The following is a 25,767-nucleotide window of genomic DNA, read 5'->3' on the forward strand; positions in this document are numbered from 1 at the left end:
TGCAGGATTTGTGACCGCCCCTAAATGCAGTTGGCAAAACGGTAAACTTGGTTCCCGATGGATTTATCGTACCTTTCTCTATTACAGGACCAACATTTTAATGAAGGACCAACATGTTAATTCTTTTTTTTTTTAGGGGAACAACGAAATTTAATATCGTGCATCCATCTGCACACACAATTGCCGCACTTCACACACAAACACACACACACACCCCATAATGCCATGCACCGACACATTGACGGTTTTTTCCCGCTGATGACGTTTGATGGTGAAGCGTTTTCCCCAAGCATCATCGCTGCTTGCTGTTTATACGCCAAGCGTGTCGACCGTCGCCGTGCACGCTTGATTCGGGGCGCAGGAAGTCCACGGTACGTGTTGTCCGCCCAATTCCGGCTGTCCTCGCTTAAGTTATCCCTATCAAAAGCACCGCTCAGTTGTAAATTTGAACCCTACTTGAAGGATACGCTCAGGTGCGTTAGGTGTATACGCATCCTGGAGCATCAGACGAGCTCGTCTCGTCTCACGTCGGCGCCAGCTGCTCGGTCAAGTATAGCGAGCCAAGAGAGGAATAGAAATCGCAGGTAGGGGTTTACCTTGAAGTTGATTTGCAAAAAAAACAAACTCGAACGAAAAGTGTGAACTAAACTGAGGCTGCTACTACCGGGGCTAATTACCCCAAGGTCTTTGTGCGCTCCCGGAGGTAGGTATGTCGCGCCGGCGTCAGCCAAAAACAACAACAATAATAACACTAGATGACGCTCGTGCGTAGCGGCAACAGTGCGGCGGGTTCTGCACCATACCCCACGCAGTACCTGTTAGTAAATTCGTCTGCGAAAGTACAACGACCTCAAAAGTGACAATCAACAGGCCAGCTTTCATCACGCACCAAAACACGTGAAATCACCACGATAAAAGGGTTTCCCTAGGAGCCAGAGAATGAATACCATGGAACTCCAAACGATCAACCAATGCCAGCGCACCGTCACAGATGTTCGAACTTCACGAAGGTCGAAAATGACTCTTCCTGCCATAATGTTCCCGCCTTGTCGCTACCGCTCAGTCCCTGCAATGGATTGAGACCAGAAATAGCCTTCCCTTACGCCTCCACCGTCCGCTCGTCTATCAGCAGCAGCCGAAGTAGAAGCAGATGCAACATATGCGTTTTAATTGGATACCCATCTATTTATGTGTGTCGATGTATGCTGTCGTGTATGCTTATTTTCGTCCGAGACCGTCTGGAATGTATGGATTTAGGGTGGATAGGCATTTCTGTTTACCATAACGGCATGCAACTCATCGCCAAACTGGAGGAAATCGCCCATTGGAGGCTATAGGTATTAAACCACGATTAAAACACATTCTATGTGTTCTCTTCTAATCTGTATTGTAGTACGGCAGCGCCCCGCCAAATACGCTATTCGATCTGAGTCAGCACGAACGAGTTGCTCCTTCTGAGTCTCCCACGGGATCTATACTACATCCTAGCCTCCCAATGATTACAGATTCTTGAAGCGCAACAACGACGACGACACGACGCACAGATGCCGAAAGTGCGGCAGTTCGCGTAATCCGTTATAAATAGTCAGCTGTAGGTGAGTAACACTGGTACAAAGGGCTTGAAGCGCACTTTCTTTGTCATCATTTTGTGTTTTGTCCTTTTGCCGTAGTGGCTTTGTTCGGCGCGATTCGTTTGATCGATCGGTCGATCGGAGCTATTTCGTCTTGAGTCAATGTAAGCCCTTCCCCTCGGCGGTACAGGGTGCCGTGTATTTGGCAATCAGTTTTGCCTATTTTCAATTAATCAAGAAAAAGCTCCAGAAAAGAAGAAGAAATTTAATCAGAAACCATTGCTGGCTGGAGTTATTCTTAATTTAATATCAGTTGACACGTACTTGCTAGCGATATCGAGAAAACAGGCTTTCGAAACCCTATGGTGTTCGTTGTTGTAGTGAATGAGCGTGGTCTCCCTGTAAAGGTTTATCCGCTTGCTTGGCCGAATGTCGAGAACCGAATAATTTATCTGCAGTCCGATCGCATTAGTAGGAATAGGGCTGTGTTCGCTCTGCTGTTGCTCTCGCCTTATCCTATTGAATTACGTACCATTCTATCGTAATAGCTTTGAAATCCCAATTGCGTATAAACCTGCAGAAGTGTACTCCCACGTTTGCACATACACATCCCCAACAATGGATAATCTACGACGGATAATTCACCTTTCCAGCAACGCGTTCGAAGGTACGGGTGTTGAACAACTCTCTCGGGCTAAATCCTACGACTCAGACGGATTAGTGAACTGTGCCACCAGCAGTGCCGCTAACCACCAAGAACAACCAGTGCAGCGAGCGTCTCCCTTACCTTCAATACACCAGAAATCGTTCAATCAACCACTTTCTTCTTCCGGCGGAGGAGAGGACTGCCTGGTATTTGGCAATCGTCGTCACGCACCGGCTACGCTACCGGCAGTGATACCACTCTTCGGTGGTACGATGTCCGGCACGACGGGAAAACGTAAGGAGATCTACAAATACCTGGCTCCATGGCCGCTGTACTCGATGAACTGGTCGGTGCGACCGGACAAGCGCTTCCGGCTTGCATTGGGCAGCTTCGTGGAGGAGTACAACAACAAGGTGCAAATCATCAGTCTAGATGAGGATACCAGCGAGTTCAGCGCGAAAAGGTACGAAGCCCATGGCATCCACCTTGATTGTGTAACGCATGTTTCCTGTTTTGCTCCATCGGCAGTACTTTCGACCATCCCTATCCGACAACGAAGATAATGTGGATCCCAGACTCGAAGGGTGTGTATCCGGATCTGCTTGCAACGAGCGGCGACTACCTGCGCTTGTGGCGTGCCGGTGAACCAGATACGCGCCTCGAGTGTGTTCTGAACAACAATAAAAACAGTGACTTCTGTGCCCCGCTCACTTCGTTCGATTGGAACGAGGTCGACCTGAACCTAGTCGGCACATCTTCGATCGATACGACCTGCACGATCTGGGGCCTCGAGACAGGACAACCGCTCGGTCGAGTCAACTTGGTGTCCGGTCACGTTAAGACGCAATTGATCGCGCACGACAAGGAGGTTTACGATATCGCGTTTTCGCGAGCCGGCGGTGGTCGGGATATGTTCGCCTCAGTCGGTGCCGATGGAAGCGTTCGGATGTTCGATTTGCGCCACCTAGAACACTCGACCATCATTTACGAAGATCCGGCCCATACGCCACTGCTACGGTTGGCCTGGAACAAACAGGACCCGAACTATCTGGCCACGGTGGCAATGGACAGCTGCGAGGTGATCATACTAGACGTGCGAGTGCCCTGTACGCCGGTCGCCCGCCTCAGCAACCACCGGGCGTGCGTGAACGGGATCGCGTGGGCACCGCACAGCTCCTGCCATATCTGCACGGCTGGAGACGACCACCAGGCACTGATCTGGGACATCCAGCAGATGCCGCGCCCAATTGAGGATCCGATTCTCGCATACACAGCAGCCGAAGGCGAGGTCAACCAGATCCAGTGGGGCGCTACGCAACCCGACTGGATAGCGATTTGCTACAAAACAGCATGCGAGATACTACGCGTCTAAGCCTGCGAGTGTCCTGAGTGTGGTGAGTATAAAAGCTGTGGGTACAGCACTTAGACAGACACATGTGTTTGCGTTTCCAACAATATTTGGTATTTGGTTTTTCAAAAGTGTTCGGCAAATAAAATGCATCCATTTTTGATCGCACGATTCTTTTGTAAAACATAGAAACGAAAACTCATGCGCTTGCGCGAGAGCTGTAGCCGCAGTTTAAGGGGGGCTTCGGTATTTAATTTTATTTCTTCGCATTTACTTTTTACAATTTTTTATGATTGCTTATCTTTTCAAAATTATTGTATAAAATTTTGGGATCAACCGAAGAAAAACTGACAAAGATATTGATTTTTGAAAATCCGCCTTTCATACAAGGCTCAAAGCATCTCGCTACTTTGAATCGCGATTCCCAAAACATACGTTTTCAAAGTCCGTGCCCATCATAGCATCAAAACTACTGGAGCGATCGATTTGAACATTTGAGCATATAATCTGTACACTATTTTCCAAGTAGCCCCGTCGAGAATTTATAAAAAATGTTGATACTTTTTTTTTAAATATTTTTTTTAATTATGTAAAGTGTCGTTTTTGAGGCAATATCGAAAAAAGCATCACTTTTTCAACTTCAAAAATGTGCCAAAAATCGAAAAATGGGAAATTTAACAAAAACTCGACGGGGCCACCTGGATAAACTTATAATCTAACAAAAGAATATTCATTTGTGTGTTTCTGATAACCCAGCACGTGGCTACGATGGGCACCGCAAAAAGTACATTTTTGCAAACTTGGCTTTCTAGATTGCATGCCATGAACGTAGTTGCGAATAAATCTTCCCCAAAATAGAACCAAATATTCTTGAAAAGTTGTAGATCAATATGTGCTTATTTTGAAAAATTAAAGTTGATTTGTTCCTTCACTACAAATCGTCAAAAATAAGCCCTTTTTTGACCCGAAATAACCAAAGCCCCCCCTTAAGTCACTAAAACTAATAACATTATGTCGGTCTTCAATATGATGAATGCTACCCATATCCGTGTGTACCACTCGTCTGAGCATCCAGCGGGCACAGGGCGCGATTTTTTATTTATCTGCTGGTTTTGTGCTAGCTGATCTGGCAGTCACGATTCGCGATCAAATCGCATATGTTTCATATTTTGTTTAACGGTTTGAATTTCTAACTGTAAAAAACTTATTTTTTAAAAACATACATGAGAACGGGCGAGCCGTACGTTAATTGTCTTTTTCAATGTACTTGTCTTTTAAAAGATATAGCCATTAATCACATTTGACATTTATACAATCAATTGCACACATGCTTATCTGTTCGATAACGTATACGTATTCGTTTGCAACGATGCTGTCCAATTTCTGTTCCTAGCCATCACTTGGGACGAGTTAGAAGTAGTGGCCAGCAGAACGTCCCGCGTCCCGCGCTGGCCGTCATATGAATTCGTTTTTAATGCTTGTAACTTGCGTACCTTTATGTCACTTTTTAGCCCAATTTTTAATTTAATTTAAAAAAAGCAAAGTAAACAAATGAAATGTATGATGCTGGCGTAAACTTTCCATAGCTTAGTAAAACTGAGAGATAGTTCTACCTCCTACTTTCGTTTATAGAGCGGCCTAGGAAAGCTTGTTCTGTTTAGTTTTTGTGTGTTTACTTTGTTTAGAATTTTGCATTTCATTTGCGATTATATATAACCATAACATATAGATTAATACATAGTTCATAGATTTTTCTACCAACTCGCAAACAGCACCTAGTCCCGGTGGGTGGATTCTCATGTGGCTCGAAGCAGCAGGATTACCGTGACAATGGCTGAATGCATCTCTCCCATAAACGATAGCTCAGTATGATTGATGCACTATAGGGCAAGATATACGTAAACCAAAACCCACGCACAACCTTTCTAGGCACCCATCCTTTCCCCATCAGCCTCCCCTGCCCACACACAAATAAAAGACTGCGTAAGATGAGATGCGAGGTGCTTCTGGCCAATCTATAGCTCCATCTCCAGAAGCCTCCAGAACATATGGCTAAGCCTAGTGTGTGAATGCGGCAATTGATGCGAAATACGTGTCCAAACTCATAGCAATGATTATAGCTATAATATTTAAGTCGTACTATTATTAGCTGCCTATATGCTATAAGATATTTAAATACAGCCGTGACCCTTGACGTGCTGCGAACGATTCGCACACAGTGCAAGCAGATACAGCTCAGCCAGGTACACGGTTATGCTGCTGTTGCACCTTTGAAAGTCTTTCATCAGGAGCAGTTGGTCGCATTCAAAGTTCATGTTTTCCGTAAGCGCATAGAGTCAAAGGCTGAACTGACAGAATACGTCCGGGATGCAAAAGGTAAAATTTATCGGAAACGCGAAATAGCCGGCGGCGGTTTTGTAGGAGCGATTGTAACTATTTTGTTTAATTTAATTATGTAATACGAAAGTAATTGAATTATGTAACTACCCCATACGTTATTCATCTGTTAAAACAAATACAAGTATATGAGATAGCGACCAAGTGTGGCGCATGCTACAATTTGCTTAGCCGGATCGGTTAGACTTTTTAGTAGCGATACCTCTACTTGCTTACTAGCAGTGCTTTATTACACAATACATTTATTTTAATCACCAAGCTGATCACAATCTAGCTACACGAGATATTCCAATTTAGCCAACACAAGCAAACAAGCAAAAACACTCTTACTCACAGCTATAAGGAGTAGAAAGGAGGGGAGAGCTGATGAGAAGGGGCAGGTTGGTTCACAAAGATACCAACCATATCTAACTCTAAATCATCATTCAAACACACATAAACACCCCCATGCAAGAAATTCAACAGCCAGATCCAGGGCTGAACCGCAGCGCACAAAACAAGATGCCTGTTAGTAGTTGATCGAAACAAACGAGAACCATATGAAACATATGAAACATATTATTACGGGGTAGGGATGGAGCGGAATCGGTAAATAGAATAAAGGATTTCTCTTGGTACATAACATGTCACTTCGCAACAGCAAACGTAATGCGTACAGCAGAAAGAAAAGGGAGAGGGGGGGGGGGGGAGAGTCCACCACTTTATTTCCAGAATCAACTTCTCGGAATAATCTCAAACCAGCACACCACGAACGTTTGTGGTTACGATACAGTGTTCCGTCTGTGGCTTGTCCTGAGCTATGATAGAAGGACGGGTGATAAAGTTTTACCGGCATGATTCCCACGGTACTCCCAACATGGTTCACCCATTTTCAACCCATTCCAAACCTCACTCAAAAGGTGTGTCTCCTGATCGCCGACTAGATGATGGTGTCCTGAGTGTGCCAGCGCCAGCAGGTAGGAGGTAAAACGATACGAGGCATGACGCGGCAACAGTCCGTAAATTACGATGCCCAGCTGGTAGCCATTGCTCCTCTCGGCGAAGATAAGCTCCTGCTCTCTCTCTCTTCGTACTCGATAGTGACCATAATGGATGATAAGCTGTATTGTCTTGTTGTCGCCTTTACACCAACAAACAAAGCGGCGCAGCAAGCATCGCTATTCGTCGAGTGATCCACCGGAGAGCGAATGGGAGATCGTTGTTTACGCATCTGTGCACCGTTTGGCTGTGAGCGGTGTGTGCGAGATGCACACGGACCCAATACTCAACACTACGGTCGCCCAGTAGCAGATGCGTCGATCGAAATGTCCCATGCTGTGGTCCGTGTTAGCTTCGATGCACGCGAATGCGCCACTAGGAGCGTTGAGCGCGAACCTTGTAGAACTTTGCTGGCGGTGTACTGCAGCCATGGCAAATCAGCTCAAATTGGGCGAGATAAAAACGGTCGTTTGGTCGGGCAGAGGGTAGAGCGAGACGCACTCTGTCGCCATTGGACGGACGTTGTTAGATATGTTTGGTTGATAAGAGTGGGTTGGCGAAGTCGCGTCGCGATCACGAGCGGGCAACCATGAGTCGAGCAAACGCATAAAACCGACTGATCAACCTGATCCACCGCTACAGTCGGTCGCCGTAAGCGTAGCCGTGCGCAACAACATTCAACAGACGACATTTTACACTGCTACTACTGCTGCTGCTCGATCAACGTCGAGGTCACTCTTACCAAAGGTCGTTCGCTTACGATTGCGCTGTCGATCCCATACCCACCCCTCCGATCCAACACCGGCGGATCCCTAATCAGATTTGCAATCAACCAGTGTGAGGCCAACTGTGCCAAAATGTGTGAGGCCAGCAAGCGGAAGGTAGCGTGCGAGCGGCAGTATCGGGAATGGGAGGAGAACGAAGAGATCCGAATCTTCCGCGAGTATCTGCGCATCCCCACGGTTCACCCTAATGTGAATTATGGTAAGATTAAAACGTTAGGCTCGGTGCGACAATTGAATTCAATCAGTCCGGTAATCAGCCCATCCGCTTCGGTGATACCCAGAATTATCTAATAATACCGCGTCCCCGGACCCCAAAACCGCTAACCTCTCCTTCCGATCCCGCGCTCGCTTTCCTGTTTTAATTTTTTTGTTTCTTTTGTAGACGAATGCGTGGAGTTTCTCAAACGCCAGGCGGCCTCTCTCGAGCTGCCGGTGCAGGTGATCGAGGTGAACCCGCGCAAACCGATCGTCGTGATCACCTGGGAAGGCACGGAGCCGGAAGCTAAGTCGATCATATTGAACTCGCACATGGACGTGGTACCTGTGTACGCGGAGCATTGGAACCGACCGCCGTTTGCGGCAGAGATGGACGAAGAGGGTCGCATCTATGCCCGAGGTGCTCAGGATATGAAGTGCGTTGGGATGCAGTTCCTCGCGGCCATCCGCGCGTTGCAGCGCGATGGCGTGCGGCTAAAGCGCACCCTACATGCGACTTTCGTCCCGGATGAGGAAATTGGCGGCAAGCTTGGCATGATGGAGTGGGTCCACAAGGAGTCGTTCCGGCAACTGAATGTCGGCTTCTCGATCGACGAGGGCATTGCCGGTGAGGGCGAGGATTATCCGCTGTTCTATGGCGAGCGTAGCGTTTGGCGTAAGTGTAACACTTATTAGGGAAGAATGTCAAATTAGGCAAAATTGGCAAATGACTGGCTTCCGATCGATTCGCAGACGTGTATTTCAACATTTCTGGTACGCCCGGGCATGGTTCGCTACTGCTGAAAGGTACGGCGGGTCAGAAGGCACACTTTATCATCGATAAGTTGATGCGGTTCCGTGAGCAAGAGGTCAAGCGGCTGGAAAACAATCCAGACTTCACGATCGGCGACGTCACTACGGTCAATTTGACTATCATGAAGGTAGGATCGCGATTGCACGCCCAGTTGAGCTCACACGTTCTTTCAAATTGCACTCCCCCTATCTCTCTTTTTCTCTCTCTTATGGTCTACTTGGTCTGCTATCATTCTAGGGAGGCGTGCAGGAGAACGTGGTACCGCCGGAGCTGACGGTATGCTTTGATATTCGGCTGGCGGTGAACGTTAACCATCTGGAGTTCGAAAACCAGCTGCTCGACTGGTGTCGGGAGGCCGGCGGTGGTATTGAGCTCGAGTACGACCAGAAGTGCCCGTACGTGAAGCCAACCAAGCTGGACGACTCCAACATCTACTGGGTCGCGTTTAAGCAGGCGCTTGACGAACTCGGCCTTAAGGTTAAGCCGCAGATTTTCCCGGGGGGTACAGATAGTCGGTACATTCGTGGCATTGGCATTCCAGCCATCGGATTCTCGCCCATGAACAACACGCCGGTACTGCTACACGATCACGACGAGTTCCTCAAAGCGGACACTTACCTCGAAGGCATTCGCATTTATCGCCAGATCATCACCAGGGTGGCGAACGCATAACGCTCACGGTCCGTTCCCGAACCGCAAACCACATCCCATTCCTGCATTTCCCATCCCATCGAGCCCAGTTATCGAAATGCCGCAAAGATTTTGGTAGCAAGCGATTCCGAAATACAAAAAAAGGAATTAAAAACCCAAGATGTTTCTTTCGCACGCTCTATTTACCCGACAGCTGATCCATGTAGGCACCGGTGACCAGATCGTCTGGCATAATCTCGAATCGGGCCATCATCGTGTCGACGATGCGTTGGCCCTCCTCGCTGGACTGTTCCGGCCGCAAGACCGTCTCGAACTCGAGATAGTGACCTAACCCGTCGACCGCATCCAAATGGATGCGCGTTTGTTCGTGCAGGAACAGGTGTCGCCGCTTGGCCACGCGACCCCGAACACCCACTGTACTGGCCAGCATGCGTTCCAGTCGCTCCGGATCGTCCAGCTCGAGCAGCTCATACTGGGAAAGTTTCGGTCCAGCCACATCCGGCCGATCGTAGCTTATCAGCTCAGATTTTTTGTGCTGCGAAGGAGAGTGGAAGGAGGGACGAGAGACATTCAAGAGGATTACTTGATGGCGCCGTACGCGGGTGGCAAAACCGCGCCCGTCACGTGTTGATTCGTGTTAACAGAGGAGATGAGGGTCCCTCATAAATACCCGTCACCTTATCTAAGGCCAAACAGGGTGAGCTGTTGGCACCATCGCTCATTATTTACCGTAAGATAGCGCAGCTTCAGCCGTCCACTGGAAACGTTAAAGAACACATCTTTCTGCACGATCAGTTCACCGTCGGTACCGGTCAGCTGCCTAGCGATTGCGATGCGCCGCTCGAACCCTTCCTCGCCGGCTAGTCGCGCCTTGATCTCTACGTTACGCATCGTCGTGATGGGGTCCTTCGTTGCGGTCGCCGTTTCCATCTCGCGCGCGATATCTTGGTTACTGTTTGTTTGTAAACCACACCACGCAAACTGTTTTTCTCCTGCCGGTGGTTGACAGGTGTTAAAATCAAAATTTGTTTGACAGTTGCGTGACAGTTGACAGCTATCAAACTTACTATGACCCGTTCTGCTCACGCGGTACACCCTGTGTCGGGTGTATGTGTACTGTTGTGTGCGCCAGCAGCGGTTTGTCGTCGTTTATTCACCTCGCTCGCTCACGCTCGCGGCTTGCATAACCTTGAATCCGTGTTGCCCCGCAGACCACGGGGAAGTTATCTGTTTTTTTTCTTTTTCTTTCTATCTTTTGTTGATTCCCCAACACCCCCTCCTCCTACCCGCCCCCTCTGTCCTTCCCTAACCGGCCATAACCGGCGCGATCGTCGGAACCGAGATAAATTCGCGAAAAACGCGTTCCGCGCATCAGGAAGAGAGGAAAAAAAAACCACACAACGAGCAACGACGGGCTAACCTACCTCAGGGCGCTACCACCACCGTCAGCATCAGCAGCAGCACCCGTACCGCCCGGCCGGAGGTCATAACATCGTTGGACCATCCACCTCGCTCGCTCAGTTGTCCGCAATTTAACATCAGTGATTTCGCACGATTCGCGTTGTAGTAGGACCGCGCGCGCGTTCGAATGTAGCTCGCGTTCGCACCGCCAAAGCGCACCGTAGCGCCATCGCCCCCCGCCAGCCAGACACCAGCACACCTCACTCACTCATCATCACTCGCCCAACAAACAAACAAACAAACAACAAAAAAACCATCAATGCGCACATAGGCAGAGTGTCGTCGTCGTCCAAGAAGAGAACCAGCGTCGGCAGATAGTGTTTTTGGTGGGTAAGTGTGCCCGTGTGCATGTGCGTGTTCGTATGCGTGCGTGCCAAACACACTTGCATGTGAATCGTTTCCACTGTCCGCACGCACGGTGGCTGTAATGCACGGATCGATCGATCCCCCAAGAGGATCGTCACTGAATCGTCGCGGGATCCTCGCGCGCGCATTACCATTCAATGTTATTTCTAGCCCTTTGAGTGCATCATAACCTACTCCTACTTGCTGTGTGCTTGCTGATATGCACACCCCAGTTGGTGGCCGCGAGCTGCAGCTCAACAATAGCAGTAGCACCAACCAAATCGAACGTTGGTGTGTGCCATGTTCACTACGCACTTCGTTTCGCTTGAGCATTGCCAACCTTGAGGGCGCAAGAGGGGGTAAAGGTGTTCTGGATATGCCGTGGTTACATACCGAACACTTCCGCCCGAAATACCGCGCCTGGAGGACGTGGATCGTTGCGCTGCGGTGAGAAACCGGTGTGGCCCCAGATTGAACCCCTGATCTCTGGCAGCACTTCCTCCGCCACTTCCGCTTTGCTCGTGCACACCTGTGTATATGGGTGCGTGAATGCTGTATGTTTGTGTGTATGCGTGTGTAATGTGTGCTACATCAGATTGTGCTACGCCGGCCGCGGTCTCGCATCCATCTTGCCCCAGGTGACACTTTTGGCAAGCCTGTCTACCTGCCTGCCTGGCTGCACGCCTCCCCACCTCTCTGCCTGCCTGTCCCACATTTGACAGTTGTGAGTGTCGTCCGCGAGTCCACGATCCGGCACAGGCAGTGGCTTTCTTCTCTGAGGCTGTGTGTGTGCCCCATGAGCCGAATGCCTACGACCTCATCTTTTTCACGGTCACGTACTTCATCAGCAGCAACGCCAGCAACATAGAAACACAGACCCGACCGACAGACGGATAGACCTAGTCAGCAGCTATAGCTGGCCTGCAGGCGTTGCGTTTCAAAGGGGCGCTCGTGGCGTAGTGGTGGTCGTCGTCGTCGTCGTAGTAGTGCTTGTATTGGTCTCCTCGTCTCGCTGGTTGAGGAGGTGTCATCGTGTCGCCGTCGTCGTGGTCCTTCGCAACGGTCGTCGTCGCACGTCAAATAGGTACAGCGCAGCAGCAGCAGCAGCAACAGCCAGCACTCAGAGCGTGTGTACGTGTAGTGGAGGCGTGTAGTGCAAACAAGCTCTCAGGTGATGATCGGTTTCGGTTTCGCGATTCGGCGCTGACTTTGCCGCGAAAGGCTGATGAGCAATAGCAACAGCAGCAGCAACAAAAGCAGCACCACAGCAAAAGGCAAACCACCAGAGGAACGAAAACAATCGCGTGAGTTCACCACTAAGGCACGAGGCCGAGCAGCTGATGGAAACGAAGAAGAAGAAGAAGAAGAAGCCAATCGTTGAAAAAGTGTGCGCGGTAGCGATCGCGCTGATCGCAAGCCAGCCAGCCCAGCTATAGTCAGCCAGCAGAGGGACACCTGTTTGTTCCCCCGGGGCCAAACTAGTGCCCGAATAAGTGTGTGTTTGTGTGTGTAGTTTGAGTGCATTGTACGTGCGTTTGGTTTGTGCTGTGGCCAAGGCCCAGTTGCATCTGTATGGAGGTGGAGGGGGGAATGAAGAGTTCTGTTTGTTTTCCCCCTTGATCCCACCCCGCCCTTGCGATCAAACTCTGCGCCGATGCTTCGCGATCACACCGGAGGAATTACGGACGGATCACCGATCGAGCCCGAAGGCGCACAAACCTGGTGTCACCTGCGTGTGCCTTGTGCGCGGGGCGCTGGCGTAGCGTAGGCCATCTGCGGCGGTGGTGTGCCTTTTGCCTTGAGTTAGTATAGCGCCTGTGTGCACACGTGTATGAGTCACTGCGGTGCTGCGTGTTTCTTACATTGTTTTGACCCCGTCGGTGTCAGTCATTGCACATCCGCGGGCACAGGCTCTGAAGGGTTGGGGGAAGGGACGATTGTGCTACACGTGTTTTCAGCGTGCGGGGTGACGGCGGACGTTCCAGCGCGACGCCAACCGCGTTCATCGATTGATCGAGACCGATCTCAAGGCTTCCGACCGAATGCGGATGCACTTTGATACCCCTCCCCCGCCAACCTCCGTCTTCTCCGTCCCGTTCGATCGATCGATGCGATAGTTTGTTTCGCCCCGTGTCCTTTCACCAGGCCCCATTCACTAATGTTATTCTTCCATCTCTCTTTCTCTTTCTTCCTCGCATTCTATCCTTATGTGTTTAGTTTGCAATGCGCTATTCAAGGAGCAACGTCAATGCGTCCGTCTACTGCTGCTTCTGCTTGTGTTCGGTGTCTATGCTGCTGCTGCTGCTGCTGCCCCTGTCTGTGCCAGCAGCCCTGGCCCAGACAGGCACTGGCAGTGGCAGTGGCAATAACAAGGTGATACAGCCGGAACTTCGACCGCAATCCCACCATCAACCGTCCGGCGCCAACAGCTATCAACCGGCGACGAATACGATGGCGGGAATGGATGCGCCATCTCAACATCATCAACCACAACAGCAGCAGCAGCAGCATCTTAAAGACGGCACAGCATCGTCCTACCAGGCGAAACAGCGCCAAACGCAGCCACAGTATCCGCAACATCAGCATCCGTCCCCGCAGTCGTCGTCGGTGACCACTGGCGGCGCGCACCCGCACGAACGGTCCAGGCAGGCACTGGCGGCAGCATCCGACAGCAGTAGCCTGCAGCCGGTCTCCGCTAGCAGGGGTCAGCAGCAGTACCAGCATTCCTCCTCTTCGTCCTCGACGACGTCATCCTCTTCCTCTTCCCAGCCTTCCTCCCCTTCCAGCTCTTCCAGCGGCCGGTCGGTCGAAACGCGCAACTCGTACGCGGTCCTCAGCCAGGCGATGTCCCAGGCGGTGCATCACGAATTCGGTATGTTCCACTTTACTGTCTCTCGCTATCTTTTTCGCTCTCTTCCCCTATTCGCCCTCTATTCACTCTTCTACCCCTCGTTCCATGCTGCTAAACGTTCGCGATCGTCTGCTCTCCTTGGCGATGCTTCAACTGTTGGGAAGCCCTTGTTCCGACCGAGGGTTTCGTGTCCACATTTGCTGTAGGACCCCCAAACGGATTTGCTACCCCTCACCCACATCCTCCCTCCTCCCTTCCCTCCATCACTAGGCCGGTTACGGTCGAATGTGCCCTGTGAGGGATTTCCATTTTTCATTTTCTTGTTCCGCGGTTCATGTTCTGTTTTCTTCGTTTTTTTATTGTGAAATCGCCCTCTTCGCTTTGAATTATTTTGGGAATTACTTGGGACGCCCCCCCCCCCCCCCCCCTTCCTTGATCGTGTAACTTCCATCGCTGCCCGGAATCTGCGCCGTTCCACCCACTATCGGACGAATGCCATCGCTGTTGATTGAATGGCGATATGGCGGAGGAGAAGCGATCAAAATCTGCTCTACTTCGGAGTTACTTCGTGTTCGAGTTCCTGTTCTGTGCTGTTGCTTTTTTTAAATGCGATTCCTGCCTTTCGTTGCTCCTTGTCGCTTGTCACTCCCATACCGAGCATAAGTTTGCCGGTTCCTAACATCCATCGGACCATAATATGCGACACTCTCCGAAGAAGTTAGTGCTCGATTTGCCAAACGCTTGCCTCCGACAGATCTCCCGCAATTCGTATTTCTACGCTAACTCGTGACCTCCCCCGCTCTTCCACGACCATCCTTCGGTCTCCATTTTTCTGACTTCGCTGACCGTGCTTCAGTCTACGAACTCATTTCGTTTCGGGCGAAACGTGCGAAATAGTATGGATTTAAGAAAGTGCTAACGCATCTTCCGGGTACCTTCAGGGGTCTTCATTGATTCGCATTTACCTCTTTTCGCTTTCATTCTTGCGGCTCTAAGCTGTTGCCCCATTGTAGTGCGTAAACTGAGGCTACCAACCGCAAAAGCTACCATGAGAGTAGTAACATACTAGAAGCATACTGTTAATGTCGATTGGATGGATCTAGCTGATCAGCTGAACCTTCTCGCTGGCTGGCAATTCAACACCCAATTGAAAATGCGTTTTATCATCAACCGGATCCACCGGATAGTTTGCACTAACCGATTTGCGTTCGTTTTGCAAAAGTGGGAAGATTAATGATAGAGGGCCAATGAAGAATGGTTTGCTTGCCGTGTACATATGTATCTATATATACGAAGGTGGTACGGTCCACTAGCCCACGTTGGGCAAACGGAATCCGTCTATAAAAAAAAAACCCAAACGTTGTTGGTGGTTGAGGTTGAGCAGTAGCAGCAGCAGCAAAACAAGAAGAACGTTTGTATTCTATTTTTAAGCAACCGCCTAGCAAATGCTCTTACCAGGCGCGTATGAAGCATGGTTTTGTCCAAAACAACAACAAAAAAAAACGCACACACACACACACACACACAACCAAATACAAATTACACACAAACAAAAGTGGGTAGATGTGGTCAAATAATGTTGCGTTCGGGCGTTTAATAATTAGCTCATGCCATACCACCCCGTTCTGGTCGGCCGGTCGGCCAATCACGAGGCAACACGCTCGTTGCGGCAAGTGTGTAATACGCTGCATATGCGCCCGAGTTTGTGGGCCGGCGGGCAGGGATGGTCCTCTCGATGAGAAGGGAAATCGTTCATTTGTTTTTCGGGGGTTTTCTTTTCTCAAATCGGTCGAGCGAAGGTAGCCGGTATTGGAAGGGATTGTAAATACCCTTCTGGAAGAGTCGACATAGAAGAAAACGGGAAACAGGCGGCGGAACCTTCCTAAGGGAACAGAAAGTCACCTGGGATGTAGCTTCTCCATTCCTTAATGATATTCGTGTGAGTTTGTGTGTATGTGCAGTAAGAACAAGGCTAAAGCGTCTGGCGGATTGGCGGTTCATTAGACTCTTGTGGAGCTGGACGCTAATGAAGCAACACCACCTAATCGATCGCTCCCGACCAATCGCAAACCCCGACAATTTGTAATTTTGTAATTGCAACGCGCCTCACGCCCTCGCCTCATCAAGGTGATCGTCAAATCGCGGCTCTAGGTAAATGGCTGCCATTAAAGTCGACCCGTGGCGTCGTGGGTGCTATCATTTTTTAATTTCGAAAACGAAAAACTAATTTGGAAAACAGGATAACGACTGAATAGAGGGATAGAGACGTCCCTCGAGCTAATTACCCTTGGGAGTTGCCATGGAATCATTCGTGTGCCGTGAGCTACCGGTTTGGTTCCGTTTCGTTCCGTTCCGTTCACGTGGTATACTGCACACTGGCTCTAGCCATGCGGTGGCATTGCGTGGTGGTTCCGTACAGCTTGGCTTGGTGTGTGTTGTGCGCCGGTTTGGCCGGAGAATCAATATTTGCTTCCGCAACTGTAAACACTCGCCGGGATCATTGGGTTTCGGTTCTTCTGTGCTGCTCATGTCTTAAGCCAGCCACTTATAGAGCGCTACAGCGGCAAAGAGTCGCCAGTTGTTTAGCTGTTTGTTATTGTTGTTGCAATTCTAATTGAATCTTGAAAGGGGTGTAACGAGGCTTTCCAAGGTAAACAATTGTGAGCGTGAGATGCAAACAGCGGAATACTAGCGTAGCCCATCTGTACGGCTTGCAGCCAGCACAGACCCTGATTGGCAGCCTCATCCCCCATGCGTCTTCTGTCTCTCGTCCGGGTTTCGGATGTTGTTTCTGCGCACAGCAATGTGTGTCTGCGCAGTCTAGCTACAGCTTGATTCCCCGCCTTTTCCGTAGTTTATGGCTTTTGTTGCTCCAGGTGTGACTCATACAGTTCCGTAATGTTGACATAAGACATTAGATTTGGTTATTTCGGGTTGGCACATTTAATTAGCATATCGCTGGCTATCGCGCTTCGCTTGATTGCGCATGGCGCGGCGCATTGTGTGCTGTCGGTGGTGTTCTGAACAAGCTGGAACGAGCGTGCGGGGCGTACCAAACAGTGATAATGGGCTCCAGGTCATAGCACCATAAATGGACAAAACTAGAATAATTTGGCTGAATGTAGTTTACGCGGGACGTCTGGACGCGTTCGTTTGCCTACTAGGAAAAGGGAACGCGCTGAGCTCAACGCGAATGTATCATACTTTTTGAAAAAATTTTTATTTGAAAACCACAGCTCCTGTTATACTGGTAGTAGTGTGGCACGTCAAATCAATCATACCATCTACCACTGATGTGTCATCGATAAGAGTAGGTGCTATTTGGAAGGGCACGACTGTAGCGACCGGAACAACATGTGATCAGGCTCTAATAAAAAGTCGTAGGCTTTGTCTGCAAATTTCCACACTGGCCGAAAAGCTGTTCGTTCCTGTGCGAGGAATGCCTATGTCATGGTTTCACTTGATTAAAGGAACATGTAGTTCACTTGATTTTTTTGGAAAAAGCGTTGTCCAAAAGAAATGGTTCGGAATGAATAAATCTATGTAATTGGACAGATAATATTGTTAGCTATTCCAAACATTATCTTTCATTCCCCTCTTGCTTCGAATAAATTTAGAAAATAATGATACAAAGAGTTACCACTAGTTGGCAAAATACTAAAAAAAACAGCAAACAAAACCAAATCTTCTTTCATACTACAGCTACCCATGCGCAGGATTCTTCCACTGACCGATGACCGCTGGACCATTCTTCCATATCAACCTTTCTTCCGTTCTGAGATTTAAGATGGATTGCTGCTGGATTATTTGTGTTGTGCGTGTATGTGTGTGTTTGCGTTCGACTGTTAATTTGTTATGCTCTTTCCTAGTGTGTTCCCGGGCGTTACGTGCACGTAGCGGTTGGAACCGCGATGGCATACCGGTGGCTGCTGCCCTCCTGGTTCATCCGTTCCGTCGAGCGCGTGTCTGCCCCTGCATTCAATGGCGCCCGCCTTCCTCTTTATTCGCTATCTCACCCGTGCATCAACATATAAATGGAGCTCATGAAGTTACCAGTTCGTTTCGTAATCACGAAATTCATCCCTCGATAACGTTGGAACCTGAACCGAAAGCAAAGTGACTCATTGACTGACGTGGAGTCCTAAGATTTTCTCTTCCTGATTTCAGGAACGTATGGCAGCGGCTCGGCGGCCACGGCCGATGGTGGCGGTGCGGTCGGAGCGGGCGCCTGCACGATAGATGACATCGACTGTCTGGCCCACCACGATCAGCTGGGCATGGAGGCGATACGCTCCCTGCACCGGCAGCTCGATGACGATGACAATGGTGATATCGACCTTTCCGAATCAGACGACGTAAGTGTTGATGGGCGACCTAGGGAGGTCTTGCTTTTCCCCTTCTCCATCGCTGCTTTCTTTGTTATATCTGGCTGGCACATTGATCCTATCATTCCTCTGCTACCATATTCAACCACAATTGTATTGTCGTTTAGGACAATCTCCCAACGCTCCCGTTCCAACTGCATTATAAATATGCTTTTTACCTATTTTCCCTTTTTCTTTCATAACGCAACACTTCCTACATCGTTGTGAATATGTACATGTGTGTTGCTGGCGTGCACTGATGCTGCTGCTGCTGATGTACTTCTGCTCGGATGTTTGCATTTTGTGTGATTATTTGTTTGTGTGTGTGTGTGTATGTGTGTGTATATGTGTGCAATGTGTGCTTTTGATTTGACAATTGAAACGTTGTCGCGCTCGGTCGCGCCTATCTTTAGTTTCTGCGCGAGGAGCTGAAGTATGATTCCGGCTACGAGAAGCGCCACAAGGCGTTCCACTTCAACGACGACATGCACATCTCGGTGAAGGAGTTGTGGGAGGCATGGTTGCGATCAGAGGTGCACAACTGGACAGTTGACCAGACAACTGAGTGGCTGGCGCAGAGCGTGCAGCTGCCCCAGTACGTGCATCTGTTTCGGTTGCACAAAGTGACTGGCAAAGTGTTGCCGCGGTTGGCAGTGAACAACATGCACTACGTGAGCAACGTGCTAGGTATTAAGGATCCAATTCACAAGCAGAAGATCGCCCTTAAAGCTATGGATGCGGTCCTGTTTGGTCCTCCGAGAGGTAAGCCAAAGGTGCTCCTCCTTCCGTATTCTAAAACACACTCTAACATTCCCATATCGTTCGATTCCTGCACAGAGACTGGCACGCGCTGGAAGGATCTGTTGCTCGTGACACTGCTATTGACCGCCATCATAGGCAGCTGGTATGCCTATAATCAGAACAAAAACGCTAAGATTCATATACGGCGTATGGCGAAGGATGTTGAAGGACTGCTGAAGGCGGAAGTGGCTCTAAAAGAGATGCAGAAGGTAACGTTTTGAATTGGCAGCCCTTGCACTCTTAGTACTTATCTATCAAATTTATTCAATGTTCCTTTCCTGATGACCGCACAGGAGCTCGAGCAGGCGCGCCTCGAGCAGGAGAACGTGGGCAAGGAGAAGATGGACCTGGAACGACGGCTCCGAGAGGCTCCCACGCTCACCTCCTCGAGCTCTGATCTAGAACTGCAGCAGCTGAAGCAGGAGATCGAGATGCTGCGTTCGGAGCTGTCGCGAGCTGAGGTCGAGATCAACGATCACTGCTGGACTCCACCGCAGGGCCTGCAGAGCTGGCTGCAACTGACGTACGAACTCGAACACAAGCACCACATCCGGAAACGGGTAATGGCAGAGAAGCAACTGGAGCAGGCGCGCGAGGCGTGCGAAAAACTTAAAAAGAAGCGCTCCAGCCTGGTGGGCGCGTTCGTTTCGACGCATGGCAAAAGTATTGACGATGTTGATCGAAGCATCGTTGAGGCACGGAACGCGCTCAACGACGTGACCAACGACCTGCAGGAGCGAATGCACCGATGGAAGCAGATCGAGTCGTTGCTCGGTTTCACGATCGTCAACAATAGTGGCATCGCTCACCTCGAGAACCTACTGTACAACCGTAACGGCGTTGCCGGCAAATCCTATCGATGTAAGAGGCATCACGAAGCGTACGCATGCGAAACGGTGACAGCTGATTTCAATCTCTTTTTTTCTTCACGATTCTCGCATTCGCTTTTTCACATTTCCCGTTTCCCGGTGCTACGGCCTCGCTGGTTCTGCTATATCGACCACAGCCCGCCTGTCCAGCAGCCAGGATGATCTAGATGACGATTCCGTGCAAGGTAAGCCGTTAAGCTTTGACAATTTCTCTATGTTCTCATCGGAATGATATGGCAATTGGCCGTGTCGAGTACATTGAGCCAGCAGGAAGAGCTAATGAGAAGAAGTGAGAGAACCGTTTGAGTTCGTCAACAGGAAACAGGGCAAACAGCCGAGGTCCACGTACATGTAGTGTTTCGTTTAGCCTGAAAAGAATGCCGTTGTCATTGTTTTGTTGTATTTATACGTTCTGTACTGTTATAATTACTATTATTATTACTACTATTATTATTACCATTATTATTATTGTTATGTTTACGATTATTTAACACTCTTCATATGATTCGCTACTCCTATCTATCCCTGATTGTTAATGAATGTTCCATTTATGACATGTTATTCCTTGTGCTCTACGAACCGGATCGCGGTCTCAGTCGGATAAATATTGCTTCTAATTTGTGTGGCTTCTACTCTATCTGTTACTTTGTTCCTAATCGTGCCTAGAACGTAATTGCTTGCAAGTTGTGACGCCCTGCAGAGGGACGTATCGGCTAGGATAGGATCAGTAAAGATGCCCGAGATGCCATTTCAACCCGCGATACTAGCAGCTGCGTGCCATTCGTTTACTAAATTGTTATTCTTGTTGGCATGCCACACCAATTCGGTAAACAGACCAAGCGGTGGCACACACTCACACGCTTTGCGGTGTAGTGTCAACCGTCTTAAATTCTTTCTAACAAAACGTGTTTCGCTTGTGCTGCTGCTGGTATCGCCTTCGGTTCTGATTCTATATATCAATCTGAATAGATCGAAACGAGAACTTTGAATAGTTACTCTTGTGAACTCGTGTGAGCCCCGTAACAATTTGCTTGTATTTCAGCAAGCGATTTGAAATTGGATATGACATAACGTCATCTCTTCCTGTACTTCTGTTTTTATTTCCGATACGTTATTAAAGCATACTTATCAAAAGCATATTTATGAAATCCATTACCCTAATGCAATGCCTTAATGAAGACCGAAAAGGTCTACAAAACAGACCAATGCTTTCCAGTGAATAAGCTAGCGAGCTCAGGAAAGCAGTGTGCGTGTGCTGCAAGAGGCTGAAGAGATTTTCTTAGGTTAGCGAAGAATTTGTTTAAAATGTAGAAATACGTGCGTCAAGTCAGGAAGCAGAGCTGAGAACCGGAGAAATGTCTGCCTTGTGCAGTTGCCAGCCGACAGCCATCATATGGCCTATATTCTCCCCACTGACTAGCTCCCGATATCGCTTTAAGCAAACGACGTGTGATTGTACTAGCGTGCGTGTGTGTGTGTGTGTTTCTTATTGATTTTTGGGTTGCTTCTATGCTGCTTTAATTTGGTAATTGACAATTTGGCTTTTGGGTTTTCGATGACGAAATTTGAGGCAAACGGCCCATAAAAGCTTAAACTTAATAGAAACGATTCCGTCCCGTGAGCATAATGTTTTTTTTTTTTGTACCGTGTCATTGATATCCTGATACGCTTCTTCGCTGAGGGAGAAGAGTTGCAAAGGATGGGGGGTGTCGTTGAAGGTTAAATGGCTGATTGGTTGTTAACTGCACGGGTAGCTACTTCGCTTGAACCAGCAGAAGCGCACAAGGACCGTCCATGGTGGTGAGCAGGATGAATGAAGATACAAATCGGTCTCCAAGAGTATATGGAGTCAGTGCTTCCCCTAGACTAGCTTGGTCAGCAACAAATTTTCGTAGCATTAGCAAATCGTCCCGTGTGTTCGTGTGCGAGTGTGTTCGTTCACTCGTTCTTTATTCGTCGTTTTTCATTTATTTATTTTCTTTTTGGTTTTTTAACTGTAGCTCGGTTTCCAACCGGTTTAAAATTTTGGCTCCCCATTTTTCGACAATTTTTGCTCCTTTGCCATACGCCATGCCGTCAAGCCTTGGCTTTCCTCTTGACTTATCGTTAAAATGCAACAAACAATGAAACAAATAATAAGTATTTAAATATTACTAGTATATAACAGCAACACAATAAAATACGCCAATCCTGGGAATGAACGACGAACAAATCGTTATTTTGTCTTTTACCACTCCGTACTCGGATTTAACTCGTTTGTCGCGGGTCCACCGTGCGGATAACGACCGTTGGTACTCTTCAAACTTTGATCGATTTCGTTTCGTTAGCTCCATTTGCTTGCTAATTGGTGTTCTCATTTACATGATCTGGATTTACCAAAGCGAAAACATAGCATAAGCAGTGAACCGCAATTGCAATGCCTGGTCCCCGCATATTCGGGGTCCGCAAACCGATTGGTCCGCGATCCGCGATGTCCCGTGTCTGCAACTACTCTGTTTGTCTGATTTCTTGTGTCCCTGTTGTCGCCATTGCGCCTGGCCCATTGTGTCGATGTGCTATGCTGTGCTCGCGTGCTGCGTGTCGTGTAAAACCACGTGGTAGTTATACTACTATCTGTTTGCCTTCCCTCTCTGTTTCGGTTACCATGTTTTTTTTTGGCCATGGTTTTATTTTTTCTTTATTTGCTCTTTATTTTCTCTTTTAAATTCTCTTTCCTTTTCTTGATGCAAACAAACGCCTTCCCGCTTTGAATTACCACGACGAACCCATTGCGTGGGTGCATTGTTGTTCCTTGGTTTGTTTCCCTTTTTCTCTTTCTTCCTCTCTTTCTCTTTTTGCCTCTATTTGCTTCTATCTATCTATTTCCGTTTTTGCAAAAAGTGCAAAAAACAGCCTCGTAATCACAGTTGTTGTCGGCTGGAGTATCAACACCTAAAATCAAAACGAAAAGAAAAGCAAAAGAAAACCAAAGAATTCCATTTCGCACATTTTTCCCCCAAAAAAATTGGTCCACCGGGTCCATGACATCCATCCATCGGGTATGGCTGCAACAAACAAACAACCCAAAAATCCGGCACCTATCCACCGACCAACCCACTCACCAACAAACTAAACGCCCACCAGACTACATGGTATGAAGGGTGTGATTTTACGTGGTGTTTTGGTTTTTGAGATATATCTCCCCACCCTTCCCCAACACCCACCTCCATACATCCATCAATCCACCAATACCACCATCACCGGCGCGGCCGCCACCATCATCGCCACCGCAGGCCAGCGGGCGATAGGTAGACGCGATTGCATAGCTCATCGCAAAAGCATAACCATACATACCACGGTGCATACAGAGAGGCAAAACACAGAGCAAGGGCGCACGCACCGTGTTTTCGGGAATCGTTTTGTCAAAAGGTAAGGATCCCTGTGCTACCAGCTACCACGACCCCTCTACCTTGCATCACCTGATCCCTGTCCCTCCCACCACCGTCCGGTTTGCTGGTGTTTCCATCGATCCAATCCTGCTCCTTCCTCCCTAGCTCATTCTCTCTCTCTCTCTCTCTCTCTCTCTCGTTCTCTCTATTCTCTGTTCCTTTCTCTTTATCTCTTTGTTGCTTTTTTTTTGCTGCTACCTCGCTTGCAGCCGCTTTCCGTTTTAACCCTTTTGCCTACGGGCGCGCACCATGCATGTGGTCACCAGCTACTAAGGTTACTAACTGCGGATCACGGATTATGCTTTGAGTTTTGGTTTTCCATTTTTTCTATTCTATTGTTTTACTTCAAACTCAGATGCAGCCACTTTGCTGTGTACCTCTCGCTAATGCTGTTTGCTGTTCTGCTTCTATCCTTGTCCTCTATCAATCCTTTTTTGTCTAACTGATTTGCATGCCACGCTTCTTGCAGCGTTTGAGTGGCATGCGCACCGAGAATGTAATCCGCGCAATTTGAGCTAATGCTCAGTGTGTGTGGCTGTGTGTGAATTTTTGCACGAGATGCAGGAGTTGGTTTGATCGGGAGGCTAAAGCGGTGTGAGGGGACACTAGGAGCGGATGCTTCTTTTCCGATTTCTCATTAATTTAAATCCATCCCTCTCCGCGCACGCACACGTACACGCGAGACAATAAATAATGCTCTAATGCTATGTAGAAGCTTCAAAGATCTCCAGACTGAGCTAACGATTGAGCGTACGAATCGACCTCTCTCTCACTCTTTCGGCCTAAATTACTTGGTTAAACCCTGCGGTGGATTGCAGCGCAGTCAACGCATAACAGCTGGGCTACTGGCACAAACCTCTAACACACCTAACGCTGACTGCTACTGGGATCTCAACAAATCCCGAACAAGCCATGAACTGCACTGAAAAGCGCCGTCGAAGTCGACGAACCAAATACGGCTAGAAAGGGTGGAATGCACGTTCTCTGCTCCTTGCTAGAACCGTGCGGTGCGACTGGTAGCTACTCGCCGTCAACTATTTACTCACTTGTGATAAGCCTATGTGCGTGGGGTTCTACTGAAAAAGTACAGCGAAAGGCACGAGGCCATGACAGGGTTAAGGGAACCAGTTCAACATGAACCAGTTTAGGTTTGCTAAGCGGGGGCCGCCGGCTGAGTGTGTGCCAATTGTTCTAAGCGAAATCATTGGAGTAGATCACCGTTTCGAATCGCGCGCGCGCATGAAGGACAGGCTAGGGGCGTTTATACCGCAGCCGTTTTGGTTCGTGGCACGGGCTGAGACCTTACCGTACCGAAAGGCAGACGAACAGGAACGATTAACCTAGTCTCACGCTCTACTGGCAGTCGTCACTGCTGCTATTAGTTGATAGTGTGTAGTTTTTCCCAACAAATCACCCTCCTACTGCGCCATCACCTTTCATTTTATCATCCCCTTCCCACTCGCCTCTACCACCACTCCTCAGTCCTGCATTCCCATTCCCCAGACACACAAACACACACATACACACATGAAAACAGTGCTGCAGTGTGCTTACATCCTATCCTGTGTCAATACATTTCCAATTCTGAGCACCACTGTCATCTCCAGTTTTGATTGATTGATTGATTGATTGATTGATGCCCCATCTTGTGATTGACGTTTTTACCCCGTTTTCTGACGCAATTTCCTTCTTTTTTCTCTTTTTCTTCTCCTTTTTCTACTGTTTTGTTTTGTTTATCTCGATCACCGCTATCCTGCGCTGCGCGAACTACTTTCTAATATTCCACTATTCAATTTCGTCTCTGTTATCGGGATCTTCTCTTCTGCCTGCGTTCATTTCTGTCCCTCTCTCTTTCTCTCTCTCTCTCTATTTCTATCTCTGTTCTGCTCTCTTTATTTCTTACTCTATTTCCTCTTTTCCTTTCTCTCTCGTTCTCCCTGTCGATCTGTCTCTGTCATTCCCGTTCCCTTTCACCCTTTAATCTGCACACATTCACGCTGTCATGGTGTGCGCGTGTTTGCATGACTGTGCCGCGTGTGCTAATCAATTGCATCATATGGCCATGGTGGGGTGTGGTGCGGTTGCGGATCTAGGCTACTACGAAGGCATCAGCCGTGGCGGTCGGGACGACTCGTCGGCCAGCGATGAGGGCGATCGTGAACGCGACACGGTCACTTTCATACTGGGCGGCTGCCCGTCAACCTCCAACCTGCAGATGAGTGCACTGAACACGCTCAACACCGGCATCGTCTCGCCGAACACG

General features: G+C 48.8%; 4 protein-coding genes across 19 annotated transcripts in view; 3 read left to right on the plus strand and 1 right to left on the minus strand.

Moving 5' to 3' along the window:
- The first annotated feature begins 319 nt into the window (after positions 1 to 319).
- LOC125947870 (DDB1- and CUL4-associated factor 7) lies at positions 320 to 6,586 on the plus strand. 8 transcript variants are annotated; one of them, XM_049673341.1, is made up of 5 exons: positions 320 to 371; positions 463 to 584; positions 1,394 to 1,595; positions 2,225 to 2,680; positions 2,746 to 6,586. In XM_049673341.1, the coding sequence occupies exons 4-5, from the start codon at positions 2,490 to 2,492 to the stop codon at positions 3,587 to 3,589; spliced, it is 1,035 nt and encodes a 344-aa protein (XP_049529298.1). In that variant the 5' UTR covers positions 320 to 371; positions 463 to 584; positions 1,394 to 1,595; positions 2,225 to 2,489; the 3' UTR covers positions 3,590 to 6,586. The 8 variants fall into 8 exon arrangements, with proteins under 8 accessions (XP_049529298.1, XP_049529312.1, XP_049529331.1 ...); XM_049673355.1 differs by having other exon boundaries at positions 321 to 584; positions 2,746 to 3,611; positions 5,314 to 6,586; XM_049673374.1 differs by having other exon boundaries at positions 321 to 584; positions 2,746 to 3,611; positions 5,338 to 6,586.
- A 795-nt stretch (positions 6,587 to 7,381) lies between these two features.
- LOC125947861 (aminoacylase-1A-like) lies at positions 7,382 to 9,561 on the plus strand. The gene is made up of 4 exons (XM_049673328.1): positions 7,382 to 7,924; positions 8,108 to 8,596; positions 8,674 to 8,861; positions 8,972 to 9,561. The coding sequence occupies exons 1-4, from the start codon at positions 7,798 to 7,800 to the stop codon at positions 9,404 to 9,406; spliced, it is 1,239 nt and encodes a 412-aa protein (XP_049529285.1). The 5' UTR covers positions 7,382 to 7,797; the 3' UTR covers positions 9,407 to 9,561.
- On the minus strand, positions 9,558 to 10,586 carry LOC125947897 (uncharacterized). 2 transcript variants are annotated; one of them, XM_049673429.1, is made up of 3 exons: positions 10,453 to 10,586; positions 10,115 to 10,377; positions 9,558 to 9,920 (listed from the first exon to the last, which is right to left on the minus strand). In XM_049673429.1, the coding sequence occupies exons 2-3, from the start codon at positions 10,313 to 10,315 to the stop codon at positions 9,564 to 9,566; spliced, it is 558 nt and encodes a 185-aa protein (XP_049529386.1). In that variant the 5' UTR covers positions 10,316 to 10,377; positions 10,453 to 10,586; the 3' UTR covers positions 9,558 to 9,563. The 2 variants fall into 2 exon arrangements, with proteins under 2 accessions (XP_049529386.1, XP_049529375.1); XM_049673418.1 differs by having other exon boundaries at positions 10,449 to 10,540.
- Positions 10,523 to 25,767, plus strand: part of LOC125960196 (stromal interaction molecule homolog) — a 21,429-nt gene continuing 6,184 nt past the window's right edge. For 2 of the 8 annotated variants that reach the window (XM_049693441.1, XM_049693483.1), the window contains exons 1-8: positions 11,703 to 12,495; positions 13,409 to 14,063; positions 18,189 to 18,397; positions 18,820 to 19,168; positions 19,244 to 19,416; positions 19,501 to 20,068; positions 20,214 to 20,261; positions 25,598 to 25,767. The exon at positions 25,598 to 25,767 is cut by the window's right edge and continues 281 nt beyond it. In XM_049693441.1, the coding sequence (XP_049549398.1) occupies positions 13,415 to 14,063; positions 18,189 to 18,397; positions 18,820 to 19,168; positions 19,244 to 19,416; positions 19,501 to 20,068; positions 20,214 to 20,261; positions 25,598 to 25,767 (2,166 nt within the window). In that variant the 5' untranslated portion in view covers positions 11,703 to 12,495; positions 13,409 to 13,414. Of the gene's footprint in view, positions 11,177 to 11,702; positions 12,994 to 13,408; positions 14,064 to 18,188; positions 18,398 to 18,819; positions 19,169 to 19,243; positions 19,417 to 19,500; positions 20,069 to 20,213; positions 20,262 to 25,597 lie in introns of those variants that run through there. The other 6 variants (XR_007469827.1, XM_049693494.1, XM_049693451.1 and 3 more) reach the window with 5 other exon arrangements.

This window comes from Anopheles darlingi, chromosome X (assembly GCF_943734745.1).
Source record: "Anopheles darlingi chromosome X, idAnoDarlMG_H_01, whole genome shotgun sequence".
Lineage (NCBI taxonomy): Eukaryota > Metazoa > Arthropoda > Insecta > Diptera > Culicidae > Anopheles > Anopheles darlingi.